Below are 25,883 nucleotides of genomic sequence, written 5' to 3' on the forward strand. Positions count from 1 at the left end.
AACCAAAGAAGTCTCAGATGAGCACACTTTGCTGTAAGATCTGTTCAGATCAGTGGAAACAGAGGAAGACAGGAGATGAGAGATGTTCCAGAAAACTCAGATAGAAATCTGTCAATAAACTATTTTTATACCAAGAAGAAGTAGTTTTGCTTATGCATAATGTTATTTGCAGACAATAAAAGAAATGAAACGAGAAGGACAAAAGCTGAGTAATAGTCGAAATCTGTCCTGTGCTATAAAGTACTAAACCTCAGACTAAAAAAAAAGTCTACTGTTCCATCGTTTCTGACAGATAATACAGAAATAATAAATAAACTGTACACGAAGCACTGTGAGGAAAATGTACAAAATCAAACAATTAGTGACACGCAGAGAGACAGACTGAATCTTCGCATATTTGTGCTGGTTAAGCTGTTGTTAAATAGTCCTTAGTGTTGAAGGCATCCTTGAGTGTTGGTCTGTTTGGTGCTGTTTATGGCTACAGAAAGGATTGCACATGTTTTACTCCAGCATGTCAGTGAACACATCTATGACCAGAAAAAAATAAAATCCCAAGTTTGAAAATAAGGCGTCAAAAAAAAAAAAGCTCGTTCACACATTAAAACATGATTTACTCTGTTTCATGTTTCATAATAAAATAAAACACGTTTCTCCACAGGCTAAGTTTAGTAAGTGTGCTCTTCTTTAAATCCTGCAGCCACTGTCATGCATTCAATAAAACACTTTTCTTTTTTTTTTTGTTTACAGTCAATTATAAAAAGAACTTCAGTCCCTCCAACGTCTGACCTTTAAGAGCTGTAGTGGTCCAGCCCGTGCAATTCAACTCAACCACCAGGCCAACAGAAAAACAGTGAAACAGTCACTATACATGTTCAACTGTACTGGAAGTGCAGAACTGTAAAAGTACCATACAAAGTGCTTTGGTTTTTTCTTAGCAAATACATCAAAACCCAGTCATTCACTCACACACACTAAAAACACATCACTGTTTTAAGACAATATCAGTTTCAGTTACTGTTTGAACAGGAGTTAGAAAAAAAAAGAAGAGGAACAGAGACACTAGAGGGTCAGATTGGCACACGGGGTGCTACAATCAACCAACTTTATCAGTCACTGATGGAAAGTAGCCAGTGGCAAAATGGAAATTACAGTACGGGTTGTGTCATGCTTGCTTGGCACTTGTTTTGTCATTGACTATGTCCCTGTGAAGAGCGAAATATTGATCAATGAGAGAGAATAAATTCTGGCATGGATGGTATAATGCATTCGTAGCTGTAATGTTTAGTTTTTGCATGATGTCTGTGCTGGTTGCTTGACAGCCGTGGACAAACTGTTTCGCAGCCAATGTGTTCATGTTTTGGCTCAAGCCCTTAAAAACCACAACGAGGGCTAGCTGTGAACAAAGCTGTAAAGTGCTAAACTTGAAGGCAAACTGATAAAAAAATTGGTGCCAAATATCAAGAATGCAAAAAATGAGTGACTTGAAATTAAAAAGAAAATCCAACAAAAATAGAAGAGCAACAAATAGAACTGATATTTTGGGTAGCCCTACAGTTAAATACGTTTTGAATGTATTTTCCATATAGGCCTATGCAAAATCTTGCAAATCATTTGCCTACAATGCCAGAACTTCAGTTCCACTTGTCAACACTGGGAGGCGCCATGTGCACAGCCCACATTGCTTTGGATGCAATTCCTTGACTGTGTAACACTTCACTAATCCTGGCTCAGTTTTGTCGCTGACAATATCATAGTTTAGGATAATAAAAATGGAAATAGTAACTGAAAATCTCAAAATAATATGTACTGCCAGCCACTTCATTATAGTCATATTCTTCCAAAACTACTGCTTGCTGAACACAATTAAATGGGCTGTGCAACGCCAGCTGAAAGGAGTGCTACGTTTACAATAACAATGATAGTCACTCAAAATGTCTGCTACATTTAAAGTTTCCTGCATAAAACCACGCATAGCTCCTTTCTGCCGTTACTTAGCTTACACTGCTTTGAAGTCTGCTATTTACTGTATCTTCATTTACCTTATTTCACTGCATGTGGACCTAAATAAAAGACAACAGAATAAACAAACAAACTAAAAAAATGCAGGCAAAACAGCATTGTCCCTGTAAATTGCAAGTTTGGCAAGATGTCTTACGAGACGTTGTCGTGTTTTCACGCTCATTCATCACTTCCTCACTTTTTTCACAAAAGAGGAAGACGGTTCCGTCATTTGTTGTAGTAGACCTTGGGTTGGCTGGTAAAAAGGACGTTTTTTTAAACTTCTCATTGTCTCTGTAGAACTTCATCCACAGTATGTCTGACTGAGAGACACAGAACACAAAGGACCGGTCAGAAACTTGGTTTCCTGTCCTCTATTAGAACAGTGACTCCGTCTTTCTGTCTCTCTCCAGTGCAAGTGACTGCTGTGTAAAAACTGCAGACTTTCTTAACACCCAGTCGCACTCCCGTGCTCCCCACCCTGAGGCTCGCTGTCACCCTGTCCGCAAAAACCAGAGTCGGTGGTGTTTGGTTGGAGTGGGAGAAGGGGAGTGACAGAGGAGGCACCGAAATCAAGAAAAATAAACAAAAGGCCAAAAGAAACACAACTCTTGACTGGTGCTATGTGCCAAGTCTGAAGCGTACTCCAGAGACGCCTTCCTGGTCTGTTTCTCTGTCTTCTGACATTTCTTTATCAGAGTCTAAAGAAAACGTCCTGACTGAGTCAGTAGTGAGCTTTTTGGTGAGCAGACGAGTCGTAGCAGACACCGCATCAAATCCGCTGCCAGAATCAGTTCTGGAGAGTTCAGGCCCCCTGCTGCCGCTGTAGCCCTCCTCTTCCTCAGTTGGACTCTCCGTATCGGACTCTCCCTCTTCTTCCAAGGTCAGCTCGAACTGGAACTTGTCGGCCGCAATGGAGCCTCCGCTGAGCGCCGAGGTTTCCCCGGCAAGGGCTCCCTCCTCCTGGAACTCTGGGTGGGGTGAGGGGCTGTGGGGGATCATGCTCTGGTACCACTCTCTGTTGTCCTCCAGTGTGTCCAGGATCTCCTGAGCATCTGGGTGGACAAGGTCGGCCCACGTCTCCCACAGAGGATGAACAATGTAGTCAATGAAACCCACCTGAAAGAGAGAGGCAAGAAGTGGTATATATCGATATTTAACACTTTCTAATTATTTACAGTAGGTTTCATGACGTAAGTGCTCCAGCTTCAATACTGTACCTGGTTCTTCTCTATTGAGGCGTTGTGTTTGTCACACATGGGGCTGATTTCCATGCCCTTGTCTCTCTCCCTGTCCCCCTGGGTGAAGAACTCCACCATGATGCGGTCTGTCCACTGCCGGTACACCTCCAGAGGCTTAGTGGGGTTGCTCAGATCTGCACAGTGCACCATGTTCTGAAGGACCTGCGGTGGAAAAAAACACACGTTGAAAACATATTCATTTTCAGTTGTTTTGTTCCACCATGACCTGACTTGACTTGAAGCAGTAAGAATTGATTTTTGTTTACTTGGGGAGAGCATAAAAAGCTGTAAACACTTTATAAAGTGCTGGGGGTGAACTGTTAGCAGACAGTTGCTTATTTAGACATACAGCAGACACGGAGCAACGTTAGCATTGATTTGGAGTTGTGTTTCTGGCCAGCTGATTGATGTAAGTTCAATATTCACTCGTCTTTTAGTTCTGTTTTGGTTTTGATCAACTCTTGAGAGAAACATTTGGCTCTTTAGCAGCAATGTTCACCAGTTACTTGTAACTTTGTCTGCCATTCGGTACTAAGTAGGTAGTGTAGAGTGGGTTTTTAGAAATTTTATGTTGAAAACACCTGCCTGCTGGAAACAGGGTTGATTAGCGGGGAAGCTGAACCAAAACTGTGAAGTTGGAGTCTGTAAAAATAGGGCTGTGTAATTAGCAAAAATCTGGCGATACAATACGTATCAGAATACAGGGGTTACAATTCAATATATCGCGATATATTGTGATACTGTAAGCAAGGTGATATATATTTTTTAAATCTAATTTTAAGAAAACTTTTATAGTTTAAGCTCCGCTTTAGGGGGACGCCAAAGTTCACAGGGGGCGCGCCAGGATTGGTCTGCTCTGAGGTTGTCAAAATCAGATTTGCACATGTATAACTAAAATCATAATAACATAATAACACACTTACTGGATAATCTATACAAAAGTCTCTATATAAAACTATTTAAAAAGATATATTTTTTTTGCTACTTAGTAGGCCACATTCTGTTTAAACCCAGTATTAGTGCACAGTTGCAAATAAAGATCAGGCTAATATTATTATACTATTTGTAGAATTAGATTCTACTGGGGGCTGCGTAGGATTGTTTCCGAGTCCTGTGATCCAAACATTTCCAAAAGTAAAAATGTATTGGAAAAACAAGGATGTAATCATTTACCATATTCACATGATTTTATTCAACGATTAAACAAATGTTTTTATCAGCTTTTCTTAGATACAAGTAGGGGGGGGACATAGGAAAATGGGCTGGGAACCACTAATATAAAGAGCACACCACTATATGCATAAAATCAGTGTAAAAAAAGTTAAATTTTTATGCAATCAGAACAGTGGGATCTGCATTTGCATTTATCACAGTCCCTTAACATCCATCATCATAGCCCTACTTTGAGAGGGCACATACACTGAGCGGGCGCATCTCTCTGCCAATGAAATAAAGTATTGATTGAGTTCATCTTTGCATGTAAACTATTAATAAAAAATCGATACAGTATCACAAAACATGATATTGCGATACTCTATATTTTTGATATTTTCTTACACCCCTATATAAAAACCAAACCAACGAGCTAAAAGATGCTAAAATTCTCTGTAGAAATGAGGGGAACTGCAAAATGTGTCACATGTTACATAACGCTTTGTAATTGTATTCATTGTTTGTATAGAAATTTTGATTAACCAACAATGAATAATTGGCAAAATGCTTCTCACCTGTATGCGGTCTGAGTAATTATCCAGCAGCAGGACTCCTAGACTGGTGACTTTCTTGGTCTCCACCATGGTTTTCAGGTCTGCCAGAAGGTTCATGTGTTTAGACATATCTGTGGCCAACACCTGTGGGTAAAGCAATTCAATTAAAACAACTGATCTGAAGAAAACACTGTGTTAACTTAAAACTTAACAGAAACAGTACTATGTATGCAATCTCAAGCGTCTTACCATATCAATGACCATTTTGCGCAGCGAAGGTCTCTGCTTTTTGCTGAGATTCTGAAAGATGTCACAGTTATCTTCCTGCAGAAGCTTAAAGCCAACAGCCAGGTGGTGATTCTCCAGCACCGATGAGTCGTTGTACATCAGGGCCAGTTCTGAATCTGAAGGCAAAACATTTAAAATAAGTTTACAGACAGCACTGTAAACCACCTGAATGGGAAAGAAATGTATGCAGAAAAACAACTCTACACAGACCCGTCTTCCACACAGTTAAATACACTCAGCTCCCACGCACGTTCACATAATCCCTGTGGAGCTATGCAAACTCACTGGTGTTGATGAGAAACTGATTGGAAACTCCGGGGTGATCAACATCATGGATGGCGCTTGCAAACAGAGCAGCGAGAATCTCCAGATCAGTAAACACAGCCTTGGACAACACAAGAAGGCAGTGACTGTCAATACGTGTGTGTGTGTACAGTATTCTCAACATGTACAGATCCTACTGTTTTGGTTTTTAATAATGATGACGTTTGTATCTTTATCTTTCCCTAAAATGAATTATTAGGGTGTCTACCTCCAGAGCAGGCGTGGACAGTAAGACGTGTGTGGACTGGACCACGTCTGCAGCATGGATGTTGTTGTGGTAGGCCACGTCGGCATGGTAATGATCCTCCAAAGTCATCACGAAGGTAATGAAAGTGTCCGCTGGGATCTTAAAGGACTTCAGCAGGTCACGCTCCTACAGCAGCAGGAGAGGAAGAACACGTCAGACGCTGGGTCAGTCAAGGTAAAGCTAAATCATTTACTGAAATGTCTTTGTACGTCATTGTTTCATTCATTCATTTACTTAGTTATAAAAGGACCATACTGTGTTTGAGAAAGTACAGTTGTTTTACCTGGAAGATGGTGTACATGGTGACCGTCAGAGGGCGATTTCCAGAATACTGAGAGACCTTGAAGACGTCAATACCCCATCTGTTTATGTCCTCCAACTCCTGCCGGTGGACAATAAGCGCAAACATATATCATTACAGCACACTGTACAAGGAGGAACATGTCAAAAACAATTCAGAATGATTTGAATGGAGATAAACAAGTGTTGAACTCATACCTTGGCTAGGAGTCCTTCCTGGCTGGCGTTGACCCCAAAGCGAGGGATGGTGGAGGGGGCGAGGCTGTGGGTGGCCTTCTTCACACCGCTGATCTGGGACATGGGCCGCTTCTTCTTGTCCTTCTCCTTGGCGGGGGGAGACATGATGTCCATGTCATGTTGCTTCTCTGTCAGATGAAGAGACACACAATATTAATACTGCATTTTTCTTAGTGATCACATTAGCAACGCTAAGGGGGAGACACCCCAGGCAATAACATTGTTTTTCATGGTCAATTTTGAGATTTTGGGCTATTTTGGTTCAATAACATGTCTTCTTACAGACTAGTGGAAAGAAAACATCCAAAATACACTTTTAGGTATTTATTTTACTATTCTGTCTATGTGCGTCTGTTGATTTCTCCTAAATTGACCAAAAGTTAGCATTAGATAATGCCTCATTTGCATATTTAAACATAAAATTCCAGAAAAATTGTGACACAAAAAAGAATTGTCTTAATGTAAGTAATCAAGTGGTGATATCTATTAGTTAAACATCTTTACCCTATTCACCTGTAGTATCTTGCAAAATGTAGCCTAAGAAATTTTACAATACATATCTTTAAAGGCCATTTTCTCAAAATGAGGTTTTTCTCTCTCTAACTCTGAGCCAGAAATCTCCACTGTGATAGCACTTACATACACCAAACTTCTCAGTTTCATTCCTATCTATATTCTGAAGGCTTGTACAGAAGGGTTTGTTCATATATCATTAATAGCTTGATTTATAGAACATTTTATTCCTAAAAACATGGCAAAAATAGTTTTTTTTTTAAAGCTGTTGACAGTATTTTCGTAAAAAAACAAGCACACAACACAAAACTTTATCTGCATATTTAAACAACAACAGCGGATGTTTGATGGTGATATTTATTAGTTAAATTTTTTACCCTTTTCACCTGTAGTGTCTTCCCTTAACAATAACATGTCATTTATATGATACATATCTTTATGTGCAGCGCATGGATTGTGCAAAGTGAAGATGTTTTACCTAGGAAGGTGCTGGAGATGAACTCAGACACCTGGTTCCCCGAACGGCTGGTTTCTGACAGCTGGGTGAGCTCTCGGTTCAGCATCCTCTTGAACTGAAGACACACGCACACACACAAACATCCATGAGTTTGATCACACACATTTTTTACTAAAAAGCGAAAAGCGATCTGTCTTTCTCTCTACCAACCAACAAAATCAAATCAGGAGAAACACTCTCTTTTAAGAAATGTAAACTTGTTGAATTAGGTATGTTATATGTCCCTGTGTCTGACATGTTACCTTCAGGTTTGGTGTAAGTAGCGTCATTGCTTTAGTTAAATGTGAGAACAGATGCCACAAAGCAATTCACAACTCTTGATTTCCCTCTTCCCATTTTGAATAATGCTTAACTTACTAGAACTCATCACTAGGGATCACTCTGAGTAACTCATTTAAACACAGACAACCATTAACAATCTATAAATACACCCAGAATGGCTACACCACTGACACCTAGATTCTCTCTCTGAAGCATTCACATGTGCTTGTGTGTGTGTATCACGTCACACAGTGCAGCAGCCAATGATTGGCCACAGAAAAATGCATGGCTGATCCTACTCGTAGTAAGCCTGCACCCAAACACACGCATGCATGTGGATCATGTTTATCAAATAAAACATGTACATTTCTAATTAAAGGTGTCCTGAGTGTCAGAGAAAGTCTCATCTAAACCACCGGTTGTTCACCTCTTCACACAAAAACGAGCAACATGTGAGCCCAGAGCAGTCTACATCCCCTCCCTCCCACATCATCCTTACCTGAATGAAGATCCACGACGCAGACATGAAATAACTCTCGTCTGGCATTTCAGCACAAAGTCAAGCAAAAATAAAACTGAGTGAGAGAGCTAAGCTTTCTGGTCGTCCTGCCTGCTCGACAGACAGCGGGGACACTTTGTGCTCCTGTATTGCTTGCCTGAGCAAAATCCAAACTGAGCAGACAGTCCACTGGTTAGTGCTGTGGAAGCTTTGATTGCTACGAGCTGAACAGATGGAAATAAAAAAAAAAAGCTGTTCAGAGATCCGTGGAAGAACAAGAGTGTGGAAGCATAGCTGTGGGAATGCTGTGGGAATGCTGTGGGATGCGAGGATGCAAGGCAAAGAAGCCACACTCCCTCGCTTCCTCTCACTCTCCCTCATTCACTCAGTTACTGCCCGCTCCCCCTGTGTGTGTAAACAGAGGGAGAACGAGGTACTCTAATCCCCGCCTCCTTCTGAAAATGCCTAAGAATAGCAGCCAATCAGGCTCCTGCTGCAGCAGAGGATGGGAGACACGAGAGGCCCTCATAGGCGAGGAGTCACACAAAGTGGGCAGGGCTGAGGTTGTGAGACACACCATGTGCACCAAGTTTGAAGAAGATATGAAGGAAAAGCTTTGAATGGATGGAGAGGGGGGGGGGGGTTCATTCATGGGGTTAAAAATAAGAACAGTAAACACTGTACCACAAAGATGTGAGTACCACTATCATGATTGTAAACATAAGACAAATAAATATTTTGGCCTCGCTCAAAGCAGGCTGTTGGATGTTGATTTATGAATGCTTCAAATCAAATCAGTGCTGGTGATCAGCTATGAAAAACATTCTGAATGGGCTTAAATGAGCGTTTCCTCAACTGAGCTATTTATACATTAATGTTTCAATGGTCCAGAGAGGTCTCACTCTTCCTCAAAGACACTTTCAGGAGTCATTAGAGATGAACAAAACTGTTTTAATATATTCGTCAGAGATGCAGAAGAAATGTTCCCAGCCTCCCGTGTGCCTGCATGGATGTGAGCGTGTAATAGTATCAACGCAGGTAATGTGTGTGACAGGAGGCAGTGTGTGTATGTATACGATGGGAGGGAAGTGTGTGTGTGTGTTGTATGTGCAAGCATGGAGAGCATGTGCATGATGTGCGTGGGCGGTCTAATCGTGGAATCACACGAGGCTCCGGTGTGAGGAGAGGGATACACGGAGGAAGAGTGGATGGAGTGGGGGGGATGCCGTTTCATCTCCCACTACCTCGTTCACATTTTTCTGCACACGAGTGGGGGGAAGGGTGTGTCTGTGTGTCTAGTCTCTAACTTGCATGCATGAAACCATCCCGTTCATTCATGGAATAAGCCCCTCACCCATCCGCTGACGGACGGGAGATTCTATTCATATTTCCATGATGGATTCTTTGTATTAGATTTTTTAGGGATCAGTGGAGGCTAACTGCACTTACAGTACATCGCACACAATCCACGGGCTGGCTCAGTGTTGTACTTGGAGGCCACTCTAATTCAGGATGCAGAAGATTGCCATCCATTAATGAAAAACGGATGGAAATTATTAACATGTCTGCTTTTATTACCCGTTCTAAAAAAAAAAAAAAAAAATGCTGACGTATTTCATCTCAAGAGGGAAAAACAAATTCAATTTAATTAAATTTGATTGAATTTTGGCCATTACGATCTCAGAGAAGAGCGGCGGTGGAAAGGACTGCTTGATATTTATAGATATCTTAACAATCATGAGCTAAAATTGGACTTTGGTTAAATGCTGCTTCAATTGTTTGATTGTTGAACGTTTTCCAATGTGAGGAACATTAAAATATTGTATATTGTATATTGAATGTTCTTAAAATAAGCACTAGGTTCGACCTCGTTGAGCTCAGGGTCATCTACTGTACCGTGTTCATGGAGTTGGAGTCGGACTACCTTAAAAATGGCAACGAGATGGACATGACTAATAAAATGCTTCAGGGGGGGTGAATCACAGTACAGATCAGAGCACTGTAACCTTGCACTATTAAATGTAACCCTGAACAGTGTGGCAGTGTGTATCTACCTTTTATCCCGTGACAGGTGTGCATGCTCACTTTGTGTTAGTGTATTATGTTGAAGTACCTTGTTGGAAGCCATTTCGCTGACAGAGTGTCGAGTCTTCAGCGTCTCTAGTTGTTCCAGACACCAGTCCAGCTCATCTAGAGTCTCTATGGCCAGCTGCTGGTGAGGCTCCTCTGTACCACACAAACACAGCAAGGCATTATGGGAAGGATACAACTAAGAGGGCATTCATATACTGGTTACATTTCAAAAGGAACTTAAAATGGGCTGTAAACCTTCTGTTCTTGTTGTTTGAGAGTGGTGGAATATATAAGTACATTTACTAAGTGCAAATTTGAGCTACTTGTACATTACTGTATTTATTTTCATGCTACTTTATATTTCTGTTCCACTACATCTCTAGTTACCAGTTACTTTACATATTAAAGAAGACCTATTATCATCATTTGCAGGTGCATACTTGTATTTTGGGTTTCTACTAGAAAGCCCAGTCTGCTCTGATTGGTCAGCTGGCCCACTTTGTTGTGATTGGTCAATCAAACCAAACTCTTCGGACTCCGATCCAGCTCCGCTCTAATAAGCTTTGTTTGAGGGCGTGCCAAACTAATCGCTAGGCAGGTATTACGCAAATGTGTTACTTGGTGACATCACCATGTTACAGAAGAAAAGGCGGGACTTCAATCAAGGCTTTTTAGGCAGTTCAGGAGCAGTGTTTCTGTGGGTGAGAGTAACTCCCTTTGGCCTGGACTTTGTGCTTTGTGACTCTGCAGACCTTTTACATGCAAAAAAACCCAATATAACACACTAAAATAAAAGGAAAAACCACAAAAGCATAAAATATGATGGCAGAGTTATAGTTTAAACTGCTCGGCAGTATGCAAAATAGTTCAAACTAGCTCCACCTTGAGCAGCTACAACAGTAAAATGCTGCTTATTCATTAATGCATCAGTGATAATAATGTAATAATATAACATATAATTGTGAGCAGGGGCCATTTTTTTTCAATGAGTACTTTCACTTTTGATACTTTAATTATGTTTTAATGATAATACTTACATACTTTTCCGGATGGGACATTTTTTTCAATGCAAGATTTTAAAGGAGTATTCTTACATTGTGGTATTGATACTTTTACGTAAATAATCGGAATACTCCCCCCACACCACTGGATGTCATGTATTTTTTAATGTACTAATTCATTACTGTGACGTGTTACCAGTGACCTAGATTTCACAATTCACAAATTTAATCATGATAATGTCCTTGCAGTCTTTCTGACCAGGGTCAGTGTTGATAATGGGATATTGATGAGTAAATAGCTCATTCTAACACCAGCACCGACCTGCGAGGCTGGTCTTGCACATGGATGGTGGGTTGCTGCCTGAGGATCGCGTCCTGTAGACAGAGACCATCAAAAGTCAGCAAGCAAAAGCCACTACTGTAACTACAGCATGATTATACATTATGTCAGATGTGATGGTGAGATCACTAGAAGATTCATTTTCATACATTTTCTAAAAACCTACTTGCTGGCAGTGCGATCTTGCTGGTCGGTTATGACGGCAAAGTTACTTCGGACTGTCCTCAGGCTGGCGAGGACCTTTAAGATAAGAACAACAGATTGATCATCATCATCATCGACAGATATCACTTCATTCATAGCCTTAAATGCTTGTACATGTCTTCACTTAATTCATCTTGAGCTAGATCTAAATGCTTCTTAATGTGAATCTCTGACAAGCCTTTGAAACGAGACACTCTGGCTTTCATCCTCCAAACTGAAGTGCTACGCCGAGGCATTCCCCCTCTCCCTTTCTGATGTTTTGATGGCATCACTGACACCCCTCTATGTCATGTCTGTCACTCCATCTGTAGCCAAACACTGACTCAGCATGCAGAAGGAGCCCACAGAGTATCCGGTGTCCAGGCATGACCCATGTAGCAGCCCTTATCGGCCAGCATGCAGATTTAAACAGCATGATCCAGCAGGATTGGATTCACCGCTTCTTTCACGGTGTAAAGTGAGCACAAGTGTGACGCACGTCCCACGCAAGAGCCATGCAACGCCAGCGGGACGCCTGGTCCTGTCGCAGGGCCAACACAGTGCTGAGGGGCTGTTCCGATGAGGCGGTGAAGCCCAGTCTCGTACCATCTGGAGTTTATTATTACAGTTTTTTTCAAAGACCTGCTGTCTTTAGCTAACAAGTGAAGTTTTCTTTTTATTCGACCATCTGGCAAATTTTCAAATGGCACAAAAAAGGGAAAATTGCTTCCAAAAAGGTTGAACGGTTTCAGAGGACTCACCTGTGCAAATGGTGTGACAATCATGTCTTCTGTGTGTCTGCAATACAGAACAGAATACACAGGAGGAAAAGGCATGAAACAGAGACTAGACGACCAAACTATAAGCTCCTACATTTTAATAATTCATCGTTGTTAGATGAAAATAAACCAAATTGCGCCTGGTATCACTTCTAGTTTATTAAAAAAACAAGGTTGTCTGTGCTCATTCATCTCTCCCTCTGTCATCATTCTGTTAAAATGTTAAAAAAATAAATCTGTCATGCACTGCGTATAGTAAGGTTGGTGAGGAAACAGATTTGGGTAGGTGGAAGGGTGGGTGATATAACTGGTAAATAAAAACACAGACTTGGTTGTCTCTGATTAAGCGTCACATGCAAAAACAAACAAAAAAGAACTGGGTGTTTTAGGATGGGGGGGTCTAAGCATTTAATATTTAGTCACGTTTGTCAGGAGGGAGGTGGGAAATGGCTCTGAAGCCATCTAAAGGGAAAGCAGGAGAGGGCTTTCAAGGGGACAGAGTCAGTGTTTTTATCTTATTTTTGTTATATCATGTCTCACCGAGATGACAACCAGTTGACTTCCCAGTGCTTCAAGCCTTCTTCCCTTCAAAAACAGATAAGCGAGAGTCGATGAGGAGACCTGCGACTGCTTACTTTACAGACTTAAAGGTGTTTAGACATTATGAACTGTGTACGGGGGCTGTTTTAGGCACTATTGTATGCACAAAAAAAGAAACAGCAGACAAGAAATGTGTCCAATTTCTTGCAATCCTAGTGAAGCAGATTTGACACGAGAGCACTTGTGATGGAAAAAAACTGCTGGTTGTACTAATGATTGGGCTGGAGATCTGTGGGTTTTTTAGACACGCAATGCACAGCATGTTTTAATAGTGTCTTGATAAAACTGAAAGACTGGGACAATAAATCAAAATTCACTTAAAGTAGACCCCTCTTATCAAATACAGGAAAACGTGCAGAATAGCTTTGATAGATCATAAGCCATAAAAGAAAAAGCACGCTGCCTAAACAGTACGGCCCTTTTGCTTCAGAGCGCTCTCTAGGAATCCAAAGAAAATGCCAAAAACACTAGTTTCAAATTTGCAAATGAAATTGAGACCGCAACTGTTTGCTTCAGCTTGTAAGGGAGCCAACCCTTAAACCAATGCACCATCTGAATCTTCCAGTGTGGAAACCTCTCGGCACGAGGAAGAAAAAAACATTTAAAGACTCTTTTGGTTCGAGGGCATTTCACAGCAGTAGTCTTACACTGGCATCCCAACGTTAGGACCAAAGGCTTTGTACAAAGACGTCTCATGCTACACTTGTGATTACACTGTTATATATTGAGAGTAAAGACTTAATACCTGCAGCATACTCATTCATGTTACCATGTGACCTAAAGCACAACACACAGAACACTGTTGGTTTTGGGGTTGGGGCTTAAAGCCTTTTTTGCATAGTGAGATAACAAGTTAATATTTTATAAGAGCATCACAGAGGTTTATTTAGCAATTCAACATGCTTTTAATGGGAATTATTAAGACCTTGAATATGTTAGGTTGTGGAAAGCATGTCCTTCATTTTGTGTATTCAAATATACACTACATAGCATCAATACATGTAAAAATAAGCACACAACATAGAAGTAGCCTACACGTTCTCATCCCAACTCATCGTCACATACTGACGCTTTGTCAGACCCCTTGCCGTCACTTTAAAGACGCAGTAAACCTGTGCTAAATGTTGTGAATCCAAACAAATACTTTTTCTTAGGTTTAGGAAAAAACATTGTGTTTGCGTTTGAAATTTTGTACAGTGAAAATGAAACTTAATGTTGTGAACGCAGGACACGAGCGAACAGCTGATTGTAACGTGAACGCACAGGACACAAACAGCGGTCTCCTGAGTGAAAGCTTTGTGTTTGTTTGACCAATCCACCTCCCTTTCTATCCGCCCTGTGTGTGTTTTTACACTCTTTAAACTATGTCACCACACTCCCGGAGCACTTTCCCTGAGCATTTAATATTGCCGCGGATGGGTTTACATTATTTATTACAGTTAATTGAAAGCCTGGTGCATCTCATACAGACACTAAAGGGTGCCTTGTGCGTCGGCATCAAGCGTCGGAGGGCGTGACAAAGCATCAGTATTTTACGCCGTGGGAATGAGAATGGAAAAATCAACCCACCATCCTAATCTCACAACAAATATAAAATATTGTATATTGTGTAGTAGAGTGTTTCCCGTTCACTAAAAGGTGCCATATCAACGGTATCGACTTGCGAAACAGCTGAGATGAACTTACAGGTCACTGGCAGTGGAGGAGTTTCTGGAAGGACCTTTGGGTGATAGGTCAAAGTCAGAGTCGGAGCGGTAGAGGAAGGATTCCCGCCGCTGGCTGTGAGGAAAGTTGGCCTGTAAGACCAGACCAGAGCCAGGGCTGGCCTGGGGGTCCAGGGGGCTGCGGCCCACTGCCAATCCATTCTCCACATCAAAACTATAACAACAAGAGAGAGACAGGGAGAGGGTGTATTAAGGTTAGATGACCCAAAACACATTTTATGGACAAACATGCAGATGTATTCCACAGCAGGGAAAGGAAATGAAAGAAGCAGCCTTCCTAGAAACCCACTTCTTGGTTTAGGGGTTGTAAAACCATTAACAAGTGGCTGTTTTCCCATTAAAATATTGATCCTACTGCTAGTTTGACCATATATAAAACAGACTGTCTGCTGAGAGCATCAGGAAGCATGTTGTCCTGTATGAATCTGTTTCTGGATGCATCTGTAACAAATACAGCTCGTCATCTTGTGATTCTTTGTAGCATTAAATAAAAATATACTGGCTGACTGGTTGTTACAATCCCAGCTGTGGTGTCCTATTGAATAAATTTGTTTTAGTGAGTGCAGCAGGAAATTTGAATGTGATAGTGAGACAAATACATGGATCAATGAGGACCGATCCATGGACTACTGGGGTTGCTCCAGTAACAATGAAAGAGAGAAATACAATACACACAATACTTCAAATCTAAAAATATCACTAGCTTTCATCACTGGGTAACAGCATTCAGATGTTTTTATATCTTAAACAGGAAATAGAGTAATCTAGAAGGAAGTGTGACCATTATGAACCAAAATAAGAGCTAAAAATGACACATTTAGGAGGGTGGCACAAAGGATACAATAGTGTGAATATGTGGGAGTGCAGCTATCACACCGATATGTCCCACAAAGTAGACTACATTCAGCAGCGCTGCATTTAAATGTGTCTGTGATAAGAAAAAACTAAATTAGACAGGAACCACAATGAGGGGGTGTTGAGAGCCACAGACAGAATGGATTCTAATCTGATGGCTGCAAATCGATTATCCTTCTGCCGTAGTCGGGCCAACCATTTTAACTGACAGCAAAAATCTCTCCATCTGCTGCTTCTGGAGGTTTTAGGAAAATCCCACCACTTCCAGCCAGCCTACTTGAAATGAAAAGTTAGCCTGAAAAACAACAATAATGACATGGACAACATGATGTGCACTTCATTTAAGGTGTGAAGCCTGCATGGCTAATGTCATGCTGGTGTGTGAACATCCAGAGGAGGTCTGCATGCGGTAAAGGACTGTGTGTGAACAGCGGGTGTAAAATTAGCATCAGAGTATTGACGTGGGGTCATGTGAGTGTGAGTCTAAATATAGCCCGGCGTTCAGGTGAGGAGGAGTTCCTCCTGATCAAACACGATCCGACTACAGAGAAAAACACCACACAGAGGCACGGCGAAGCCTCTCTCCACAGTCTGGGCACGTCTCTGCCTTGATCCACATCTCTATTTTCCCACAGCCCCTCTGCTGAATTGCGAACCCACAGAGAGACTCCGTCAACCTGCAGCTCTGTTTGGCAACGCGTCTCCTTTTCTAAACAGTCTGAGGAACTCCAGAGTCGAAGTCCACGCTTTAGCAAAACAACCATTAGCAGAACGTGAAGGATTTTGGACGGGCAAGACGCTAAGGCACACATTCAATATTTTTCAAATAAATACAGCAGTGGAAACGATATTCAAAAATAAAAAAAATCCCTGGAATCCAAGGCAAACAACAAAAAAACTGGAGTTATAGGTGCAGGAGTGTTAGCTTTGAGATGTCTGTTGGTGATAAGTGTGAGAAATAATGAAACACAACACCAAAACATCATCACAGTCCCGAGTATGTCCCAAATTCCTGGACAGAGTACTGAATAACATGACACTAAATACACTGTATAGCTGTGTGAAGTCTATATATTACAAGCTACCTCTGATTTCATTTGATTAATGCGGTGCAACAGAATATATGTTTATGTATATGTAATATCCTAGCAGCTACCATGTTCGCCATCTAAGTTTAGCATGTTTAGAGAGGATCTATTGTGCTTTTTTGCTCTTCCCCTTTCCTTTAGTGTGTTATAATTATTTTTTTGTGCATGTAAAAGGTCTGCAAAGTTACAAAGTCCACGTTAAAGGGAGTTACTCTCCCCCACAGAAACACTGCTGAAACGCCTTGCTTGAATTCCTGCCTTTTCTTCTGTAACGTAGTGATGTCACCATGTAACACATTTGCATAACACCTGCCTAGCGGCCAGTTTGGCATGTCCTCAAACAAAGCTATTTAGAGCGGAGTTGGAGGGGAGTCTGAAAAGTTTGGTTCGGTTGACCAATCACAACAGACAGAGATGGAAAAGAGGTACTGCAGCACAGCCGGTATGAGAAAAATAAAGCGTTTTTTTGAACATTAAAGCATGTAAAAATGTTTGAGTAAAAACCCAAAATACAAGTATGTACTTGAAAATGAGCATGATAGGTCCTCTTTAAAATATGCTAATTAGCACTGAACACAAAGGACAACTGATGGAAATGTCATATATGGTCATAAATAAGTATTGGACAAATTAACATTTAGAATGATGACGCTTTCTATATGAAAAGGTAACTTAAAGGATCGCCAAAATTATTTCAATTCATCCAGAGGGGGAAGTGAATGTGTGTACCAAATTTCAAGGCAATCCATCCAGTAGTTGTTGAGATATTTGCATCAAAATCACAAATGTTTCATTCATCATCTGGGGACCATGAATGTTGAATTTTGCACCGATCCATCAAATAGTTGTTGAGATATTTCCGTTATCGTTAATTACAGCTTTAATAGCATTAAAACAGGCTGCAGTTTTCTACAGTATAATATTGAATGTGCACCAACTACAGCATGCAAACATCCCATTCATTCCTCTTTGCACTCCTTCCTCCAGCGCCCCTCCCCTCCCTGCTATCCTCCTAGGGATGCTGCATGAGGACAAGACGTTGGTGCGTTACTGGCTATTACATAACACCGAACAGAAGCCCCCATCCCTCCATTCATGTGACAGATTCAGACTCACTGGCTGCACTATACATAGCCAAGGAGAGAGGAGTCGCACGGAGGGAGGGAGGGAACACAGCGGGGTGTAAAATAGGGCAAAAAGAGAGGCAGAGTAAATACAATTTCAAAGAGAAAGAGGGAGTACAGCCTGTTCTGAGACACACACATGGGGGGCTTTTTAGGTCTTAACTGTGCACTGTGTGACTGGGCCAGTGTGGCACGAGATGGTAGTGTGCACGCCTGCAAATGTACAAATGTGTATTTGGCACAGATGTGAGGATTAATCATTATCTTCACAGAAACATTAGGAATTAAGCCTGTTTTGAGTGTGTAAATGATGCTCTTAATGTGCTACAGCAGTGCCACTTTACACATGTGTTTTGAGCTGTAAGCACACATCATCATCCCTGCCTAGTTACTACACATGCACGTGTAGCTTGAAACCCACTCCTCACTCTTTATCCTGTTGTCTCCATCTATCTTGTTCTGTCCTCCCTTAATGATGCTGTGCCCCTGGCTGCTCCTACGTGCTCTGACCATAAAACTCGTTTCTATTTTTGTTTCGGCACGACGCTTCTCCCTCTATGCAGCTAAATTAAGCCTCAACCATGCATGGGGAATAGACCGAGAGAGGCAGCGACGCGGCTAAAAACAGCGTTTCAGGTAAAACAGGGAGCCATCCCCCTCCCCTCTCTTTTCCCTCTGCATCACAGAGCAGCAGATTTTTCCCTCCATTCATGAATATTTATGGAGAAGGTTCTATTTGAAGCCGACGCCGAGCTAAAATTAGATCACAGATCAAAATATCGCCCACGTCTTTCCCTCGCTGCTATTTCACTTCCAGTTTTCTCCTTGTTCTCAGGGGAGTGAACATAGTCGTGACTTACTGATGACACTGGACTATTTACCTTTCACTGAAACACAAACACAGACACACAATAATATTATATTGTTTGCATGCACATGATTCACAAAATATACACATAAACAGCAGAAGTAGTTGTTGCCAAGGTAACAGCAAATGAGAATCCAAACAAGACTCAAAAAATGATCTTAAAACATATAATATCTGCAGTATGTGAAGATTCATTTGTTAGTTTGTGTCAGAGAGGTGTTGATTCAATTGTTGTGTTATTGTCAGTGTATGTACATTATATTTATATTGTATATATTACATTCATACTTTCGTATATTTTTTAATGCAGGCAATGTTGACGGAGCAAAGGTGCTCCGAATGTGAACCCAAAAAACTTCCATTCTGAATACACATTATGTTCACTAAATATGTCAACCGAGGCATTTTGTGTTTTTAAGGGGTCAAAGGTCAGCGTCCTGCGTGCACGTCGTCCGGACAGGAAGCTCCCACAGAGGCACCGTGGCTGTTTGAACGGCTGGTCTTCACATACGACTCTATTGTCTTTGTGTCTTTCACATGCCAGCCAGTCGCACCCAAACACCACCTCTCCTCTCCCTCCCTCACTCCCTCTCTCAGCCTGTTCTGATAAAAATTTTAAAAAAATACAGAATGGGATTTTGTTTGAAACAATCCTGGCGAGTGGGAGGGTGTTGTTTAATAATATACCAGATAAGGTTGTTGAGTTGTGAGTGATGGCTGATGTGTGTAGTAGTCTGGAGAACTGAAATAGATCTAATCGCTCCCTCTGTGGACAGGCTCCCTCTGCTGGGCTTTGGTGAAATTGCAAGAGCTGGCCAATCTGGATACTCCACTGTAGACTGTGGAAATATACTGAAGAGCTGAAACAGTCGGTTCACTGATTAGTCGATTGACGAAGAATTCATCAGCGACAGTTTTGATATCTGATTGCCCCCTAGACAAAGGCTTCATTGTCTTATATGATAGCAAACTGAATATCTTTGGGTTTCAAACAAGTATTTCAAAGAACATGTCACATTAGGGTAAATGTATTGATGTTGTATTGATGTTTTTAGGGGTGGCGTTAGCTCAGTCCGTGGGGACTTGGTTTGGAAGGTTGCCGATTCAAGTCTTCAAGGCCTCCTATAACTGCTCCCCGGGCAGGTGTATAGTAGCTCCTAATATACTATGATGGGTTAAATGCAGTAGCTAAATTTCATTGTGCTGTTATATGTACAATGTGTGACAATAAAATTGGATTTACATTTTTTACATTGTTTAAAGGTGCTAAATTCGATATCCAGAGCATTAATTTAGCAGCAAACAACTATTTGCTATGTATAGATATAGAGGAGTAATGTCTACCTGAGCAGAGAATGAAGTCACTCTCCCTCTGTTTGTGATGTAATCTGAGCATCTCTGTGCTTTGTTTACGTAGCCGGGCTGGCTGTGCGTGCATTTAGTGCATGTGAGTCCCAGTGTAGGTGCCCCACTGGCTAGCTAATGGCTGCCGCTCTGCACTGCGCTCATAATACCTGTCCACAGGCTCTGTCCTTTCCACATATCCCTTTCATTGTCTATGTAAGCATCCGTGCAATGCATTCTGGCGGCGCAATTCGAGAGACATTGCGTCACGTTGGCCGTTCCTCTTTTGCATAAAGTTGAGGTCTAGGCTTCTTTATGCAAATCAGGGGCGCCCGGCGCGACTCGCCGCCTCTGGAAATTCCAGAGAAACTTGTAAACGTTGTCTATCTAAAATAAAGGCAGATTCAGCAACTGCATGGCTTATTTCTCACATAGAATGTTTTCAGAAACACATTTCGGTGAACTATTTCCTTAATATACGAGAAAAAAGTTTCCAAACGAGCTGCCATGTTGGTTCCGGTTTGAAAGCGTCCAAATCAGGTGCCTTGTGTCTAGTGGCAACCCATCATGCATCCACTATTGTGAAGCGAGGCGATCCATTGTGTCCAAAAACGCCCCTGTGGACAAGTACCATCATACAGCTGTTACTGCTGATAACCCTGTCCCGATCTACGACGTTGTCGCAGAAGCACAACGCCCACCCTCCGGTCCACCTAATGCATTGAACGGCGTTCCACTGTTATGAATTCCATCAGAAAAAAACTCTGACTTCACATGTGCAAAAAAAACAACTAATTTTGTTCTTAGTTACAATTTGCAACAGAGTTTTGTGAAACAATAAAACAATATGATCATATTATCAAGATACGAGTTACACTGAAAGTCAATAGATGACCAAATTGAATTATCACTGAGCCCTGTTCTGTAAATGAGACAGAATAAAAGATGTTCAGAGAAGATATCTATTATAAAAGATAACAAGCCAGCTGAAAGACACGCCACTTCTTCGGGACTGTATATGGTTAGATAAGTCCATCCTCATTTGGCATCTGCATTCGCACACAGGGCTTCGTTCACATCTGCCTCACAGGCGCCCTCACACACACACACACACACACACACACCTGATTACTGTCTGTAGTCTAAAGACCAAACTGGAGCCAACATTCCCGGGCATCATAAAGCCCCCAGAAAAAGTGTGAAAAGAGAGGTGTGTTACAGCGTTTGTTATTTAAGTGGCTGGCTGGTAAGGAGTGTGATTGATGGTAAACTGTCAGTGGCCCTGATACTCGACACCCCGCCTGCGTCACCGCCTGTCACGGCAACGTCAATCCCATCTGGGGAGCATTAAAATACAGGAGCTACGGGGCAGAGCGAGAGAGCTAGGGAGAGCGGAGATAGGCCTGTAAACCAGGGCAAGCTGTCATCTGAACCTTCATTCATCATTCCCAGGCCCTCGCTGTGACACAGCCAGTGGTAGAATTTGTTACACCAGACCTGGCTTGCCGGACCGGTCCAGCCATTTATTGAAAAGATATTTAAAAATGTATTTAAATGTAACACAGATATCATCTAGTGACGCCAGAGAGTATTGTATTTCCTTCCTCCTATTACGTAACACAATGAGTGTGTTGAAAGGAGTAAATGAGCTGCAGAGAAAAAGCAGGAAAAGTGTAAAACTTTTTTTTTTCCTGCCGGGGTGTTTGCAGTAAGCATTATAGTCTGGGGCCAAGGCTCTACGTACATCTGCACATGACACATAAAAGATGTTCTGGAGCAAACAAGGATTAGGATTGGCTTAACGAGACCACAAATTTCACACCAGCAGCTGAGAGTCCACACCCTCAAACTCAACACACAGAACAAAGTGAACCACGGAGGTGGTAAATCTGGCCACATTAGAGAGAAGGGCCTTAAAAAAAAAAAAGTACTCTTGGAGCAATTTCAAATCCACAGTGACATTTTCTATGTTTAACACAAGAGTCACCAGTGTGTGTTCTGGGATGAAAGCTGTCTGCTTGTTTTCACTGTGGCCCCTCGCACAGAGCGAGAACCACCCTGTTTGTTTGTCTTGCCCTTCCTCTCCTTTCCTGTGACATCATGTTATTTGGCCAATGCGGCAACCTGGTGGAGGTTGTGTGTTTTTACACAGTATACCTACATTAAGTCACAATAGCCTTATACAAACTCTACGCCTGAACAGCTGACAGGTTGTCTTTGTCTAAGCTTGTTGTTTCTTGGCCATAATTTTACTTTGCAACATGAAATCTGATTACATTTCATTACATTACGCCTGACATACAGTACATGCATTGCACGGTGGTGCAGTGGTTAGCACTGTCGCCTCACAGCAAGAGGGTCACAAATCCTGTGTGGAGGTTGCATGTTCTGTCCGTGTTAGCGTGGGTTTTCTCCAAAGTCCAAAGCCATGCAGGTTAATTGTTGACTCTAAATTGCCCGTAGGTGTGAATGTGATTGTGAATGGTTGTCTGTCTCTATGTGTCAGCCTTGTGATAGTCTGGCGACCTGTCCAGGGTGTACCCCGCCTTCGCCCAATGTCAGCTGGGATCGGCTCCAGTCCCCCCGCGGTGACCCTGAATAGGATAAGTGGTTGCAGATAATGGATGGGTGAATACATGCATTGAATATTCTTTAAATAAGTATCAGCATTAAGAATAGTAGAAGTATAGTTTGGCATTTTGGGAAATACGCTTATTCGCTTTCTTGTTGAGTATATGATGAAAAGTTCTCATGTCTAGCTTAGCATAAAAACTGGAAACAAACAAAGTAAAGAGCCCAATTCGCAATCAAGACAATTTTTCGGCCGGGAACAGTAACTTCTTAGAGTTTCTGCTGGTTGCCTGTTATTGGCCAAGAAATTGTTTGGTACATCACCCCCGTAAAACAGCGAATTGCTTTTTACACTTTGGTTTTTTCGCGATTAAACTAACGAGATATGATATAACATGTAGGGCAGCACCTAACGATTATTTTCTTGATCAATCGATTAGTTGTTTGGTCTATAAAATGTCAGAAAATGGAGAAAAATATCGATCAGTGTTTCCCAAAACGCAATATGACGTCCTCAAATGTCTTGTTTTGTCCACAACTCAAAGATGTTCAGTTTACTGTCATAGAGGAGTAAAGAAACCAGAGATGTTGATATTCTCCTCTAACTTCCTGCAAGAAAGTGAATAAGGGTGTTTCCCAAAACTATTCCTTTAACTGATTTCACTGGTACAACTCTTGCGTAGGCAGCAGCATGCAGGAAAACATTAGATTTGTCTCCCAGCGCTCCCTGTTTGTGCCCTTGTCTCTGTTACTGGCTAAAACCCCTTATGTTGAAAAACATGAGGGAAACGGCTACACGCTGCATACATCCTGTAGATCCCCCCTCAAAAGCCTTCAACAAAGTAACACTGAATTTAAAAGTAGAGTTTCGCTGCTATTATAAATAGCAACACAAACAATAGTAGTACAGTATAGACTTTATGCAACTGCGATCAGAATCAGACAGTGAAAAATGTTTTTAAAAGAATGTGAGTCAGTGTAGTGTTAGCTGACACAACAGAAAGGCAGGAACACAAATAACTTCACTGACCTTTGTATAAAACAAGTCAGAGTTACTGTATAATGGGACAAGTTTGTATAGAGCCAGTGATGTAGAAAAGACTGCATTGTTGGCTGTTTGAAGTAAAAGTTATATTTTATCATTGAATAAGTGTAGTGAAGTGTAATTTATCAAATATAGTGAAAACAAATGGATCTATGCCAACGACAACAAAGACTATATTTGGTACTTTATATCAGGCTTTATTTGTTTTTCACAGCGACACACACACACACACACACATATTAGCAGTCGCCTAACTGACTGCAGCAGCTGGTTTGTATATTAAACAAGTCTGTGTGTGCGTGTGTGTGTGTGTGTGTATGTATGTATGTGTGTGTGTGTGTGGTCACTGTCTTACTGTACTTAAGTCTGTCCACTGTGATTAAATCAGAACAGTTTATTTTGCCATGCAGAACAGCTGAAAGCAAGAGGCAGACAAAAATAAAGACAAAACTAGTGAGTGTGCATGTCTGTCTGTGTGTGTGTGTGTGTGTGTGTAAATTATTATCACATGTGAACTGTACTCTCAGTGTTCCCTCTCTGACGCCTGTAATCTCTGAGCCAAGCCCTCTTCCTCAGATCTTTTCTTTGGAAAACAACACAATGCCGTCGTGACGCCTGCAGTGGTGGATGTGGAGTGCACGCTGACCTCTGATGCACTTCACTGTGTGAAGTGTCTGCTGAGAACAATCTCTCTGTCAATCATCATTGTTATACTGTGTCAATCATCGATTGACACAGTATAACTTACTTACTGTGTACTGTACTGGCACATTTGATGCATGTTTAGTATGGTGTCATGGTCAGGAAGGTGTGCAGAAAGACTGACAAGACCAGAGGAAAGACTGATTTGTCCATTTTAAATAACAATTCATTTTATAGGTCCGCAAATTTCACGGTAATTAGGTGATAATTAGCAGGTAACCTATTTGAAATTTCTTTGGAATTATTGCTATATTACCCCAATATTTACCTCAAAATGTATCAAAAAAATAACTTACAATATTAAATAATAATATTCCGCTATTTCCCAATAGCTGGTAATTTATTTAATACATTTCCAGGAAAAGAATACAAAGTTAATTGATATGCTTTATTTCCATGTCTGCTGATAAATAGATAATAATTAACAAATAACTTTCTCCTTGAATCATGACATTAGCTATCAGGTTACATTTGTGTAGACAATAAGTCACACAATGGTGAGATTTGATCTGATCTGATCAGAAGTGTCTTCTATTAGTTTTGGTTTTCCACCTCCGATGAAGAGCAGCCACTTCTCAAGCATAAGGGCCCTATTTTAACGATTATATGCTATTTCAGCATATAAGTATTGAATAATGTTTATAATAAGGTAATTTTCGATACATTTTGAGGTTAATATTGGGGTAATTTGGCAGTAATTCCAAAGACATTTCAAATAGGTTACCTGCTAATTATCACCTAATTTCCATAAAATTTGCGAACCGGTATAATGAAGTGTTACCGTGTTTTTCTTTCTTTCCTAAAATTCTACAGTTTGTTTTTAAGTTGATTATCAGCTGTAAAAATTCCAACAATTTGAGCACAGTCAAATAGTTGAGAAGTTGTTGCATTTTGTGTGCCTGTTCTCTCAAATTAGGCTTGGATAACCAATCTTCCACTGTAAACGCATTCCTTCGGTTAAAAAATTTGTCTTTCACTAAGTGAAAACAACTTCCAGATAAGGACAGTTTTTGTAACTGCAGACATTGTGTAAAGGACTACAGAGTGAGGTCAGAAGCACCGGCAGTAGTTAATAAACCTGAGTGAGTTGGAGCCCAGAAGAGATTTACAGTGAGTCATAGGAGTGTCCTCGTCTACCTACGCACACACACATTCACACACACACTAAGAACTATTATCCTCCAGGATCATATAGCCCAGCAAAGAAAACAGTGAAGTGAGAGGAGAAGAATTGGAGGGAAATGAACATAAGTGGTGGGTCTGAAGAGAGGAAGTGAGGAGAAAATATTCGGAAAAGTTCACAACCTGGTCTATAAAAATGTTGTAACATGATCAGCGTGAGGTATTAATGGTAAAGGTTCCTGAGGTGAGACGAGACCACAGAGAAACATCAGACACCGTGAGGGAAAAGAGAGAGACATAAATGTGTGATGATGACATTATGTAAACACGTTG

General features: G+C 41.2%; 1 protein-coding gene across 8 annotated transcripts in view; it reads right to left on the minus strand.

Moving 5' to 3' along the window:
* Nucleotides 1-1,982: 1,982 nt before the first annotated feature.
* The window catches only part of pde4ca (phosphodiesterase 4C, cAMP-specific a), a 57,127-nt gene continuing 33,226 nt past the window's right edge, over nucleotides 1,983-25,883 (minus strand). For 4 of the 8 annotated variants that reach the window (XM_037786682.1, XM_037786683.1, XM_037786688.1 and 1 more), the window contains 15 exons: nucleotides 14,794-14,985; nucleotides 13,048-13,092; nucleotides 12,490-12,526; nucleotides 11,712-11,785; nucleotides 11,528-11,580; nucleotides 10,245-10,357; nucleotides 7,333-7,426; nucleotides 6,303-6,469; nucleotides 6,088-6,186; nucleotides 5,766-5,930; nucleotides 5,519-5,618; nucleotides 5,195-5,349; nucleotides 4,967-5,089; nucleotides 3,219-3,401; nucleotides 1,983-3,117 (listed from right to left, as the gene is read on the minus strand). In XM_037786682.1, coding sequence (XP_037642610.1) covers nucleotides 2,620-3,117; nucleotides 3,219-3,401; nucleotides 4,967-5,089; nucleotides 5,195-5,349; nucleotides 5,519-5,618; nucleotides 5,766-5,930; nucleotides 6,088-6,186; nucleotides 6,303-6,469; nucleotides 7,333-7,426; nucleotides 10,245-10,357; nucleotides 11,528-11,580; nucleotides 11,712-11,785; nucleotides 12,490-12,526; nucleotides 13,048-13,092; nucleotides 14,794-14,985 — 2,098 coding nt within the window. In that variant the 3' untranslated portion in view covers nucleotides 1,983-2,619. The other 4 variants (XM_037786684.1, XM_037786685.1, XM_037786686.1 and 1 more) reach the window with 3 other exon arrangements.

This window comes from Sebastes umbrosus, chromosome 12 (assembly GCF_015220745.1).
Source record: "Sebastes umbrosus isolate fSebUmb1 chromosome 12, fSebUmb1.pri, whole genome shotgun sequence".
Classification (NCBI taxonomy): domain Eukaryota; kingdom Metazoa; phylum Chordata; class Actinopteri; order Perciformes; family Sebastidae; genus Sebastes; species Sebastes umbrosus.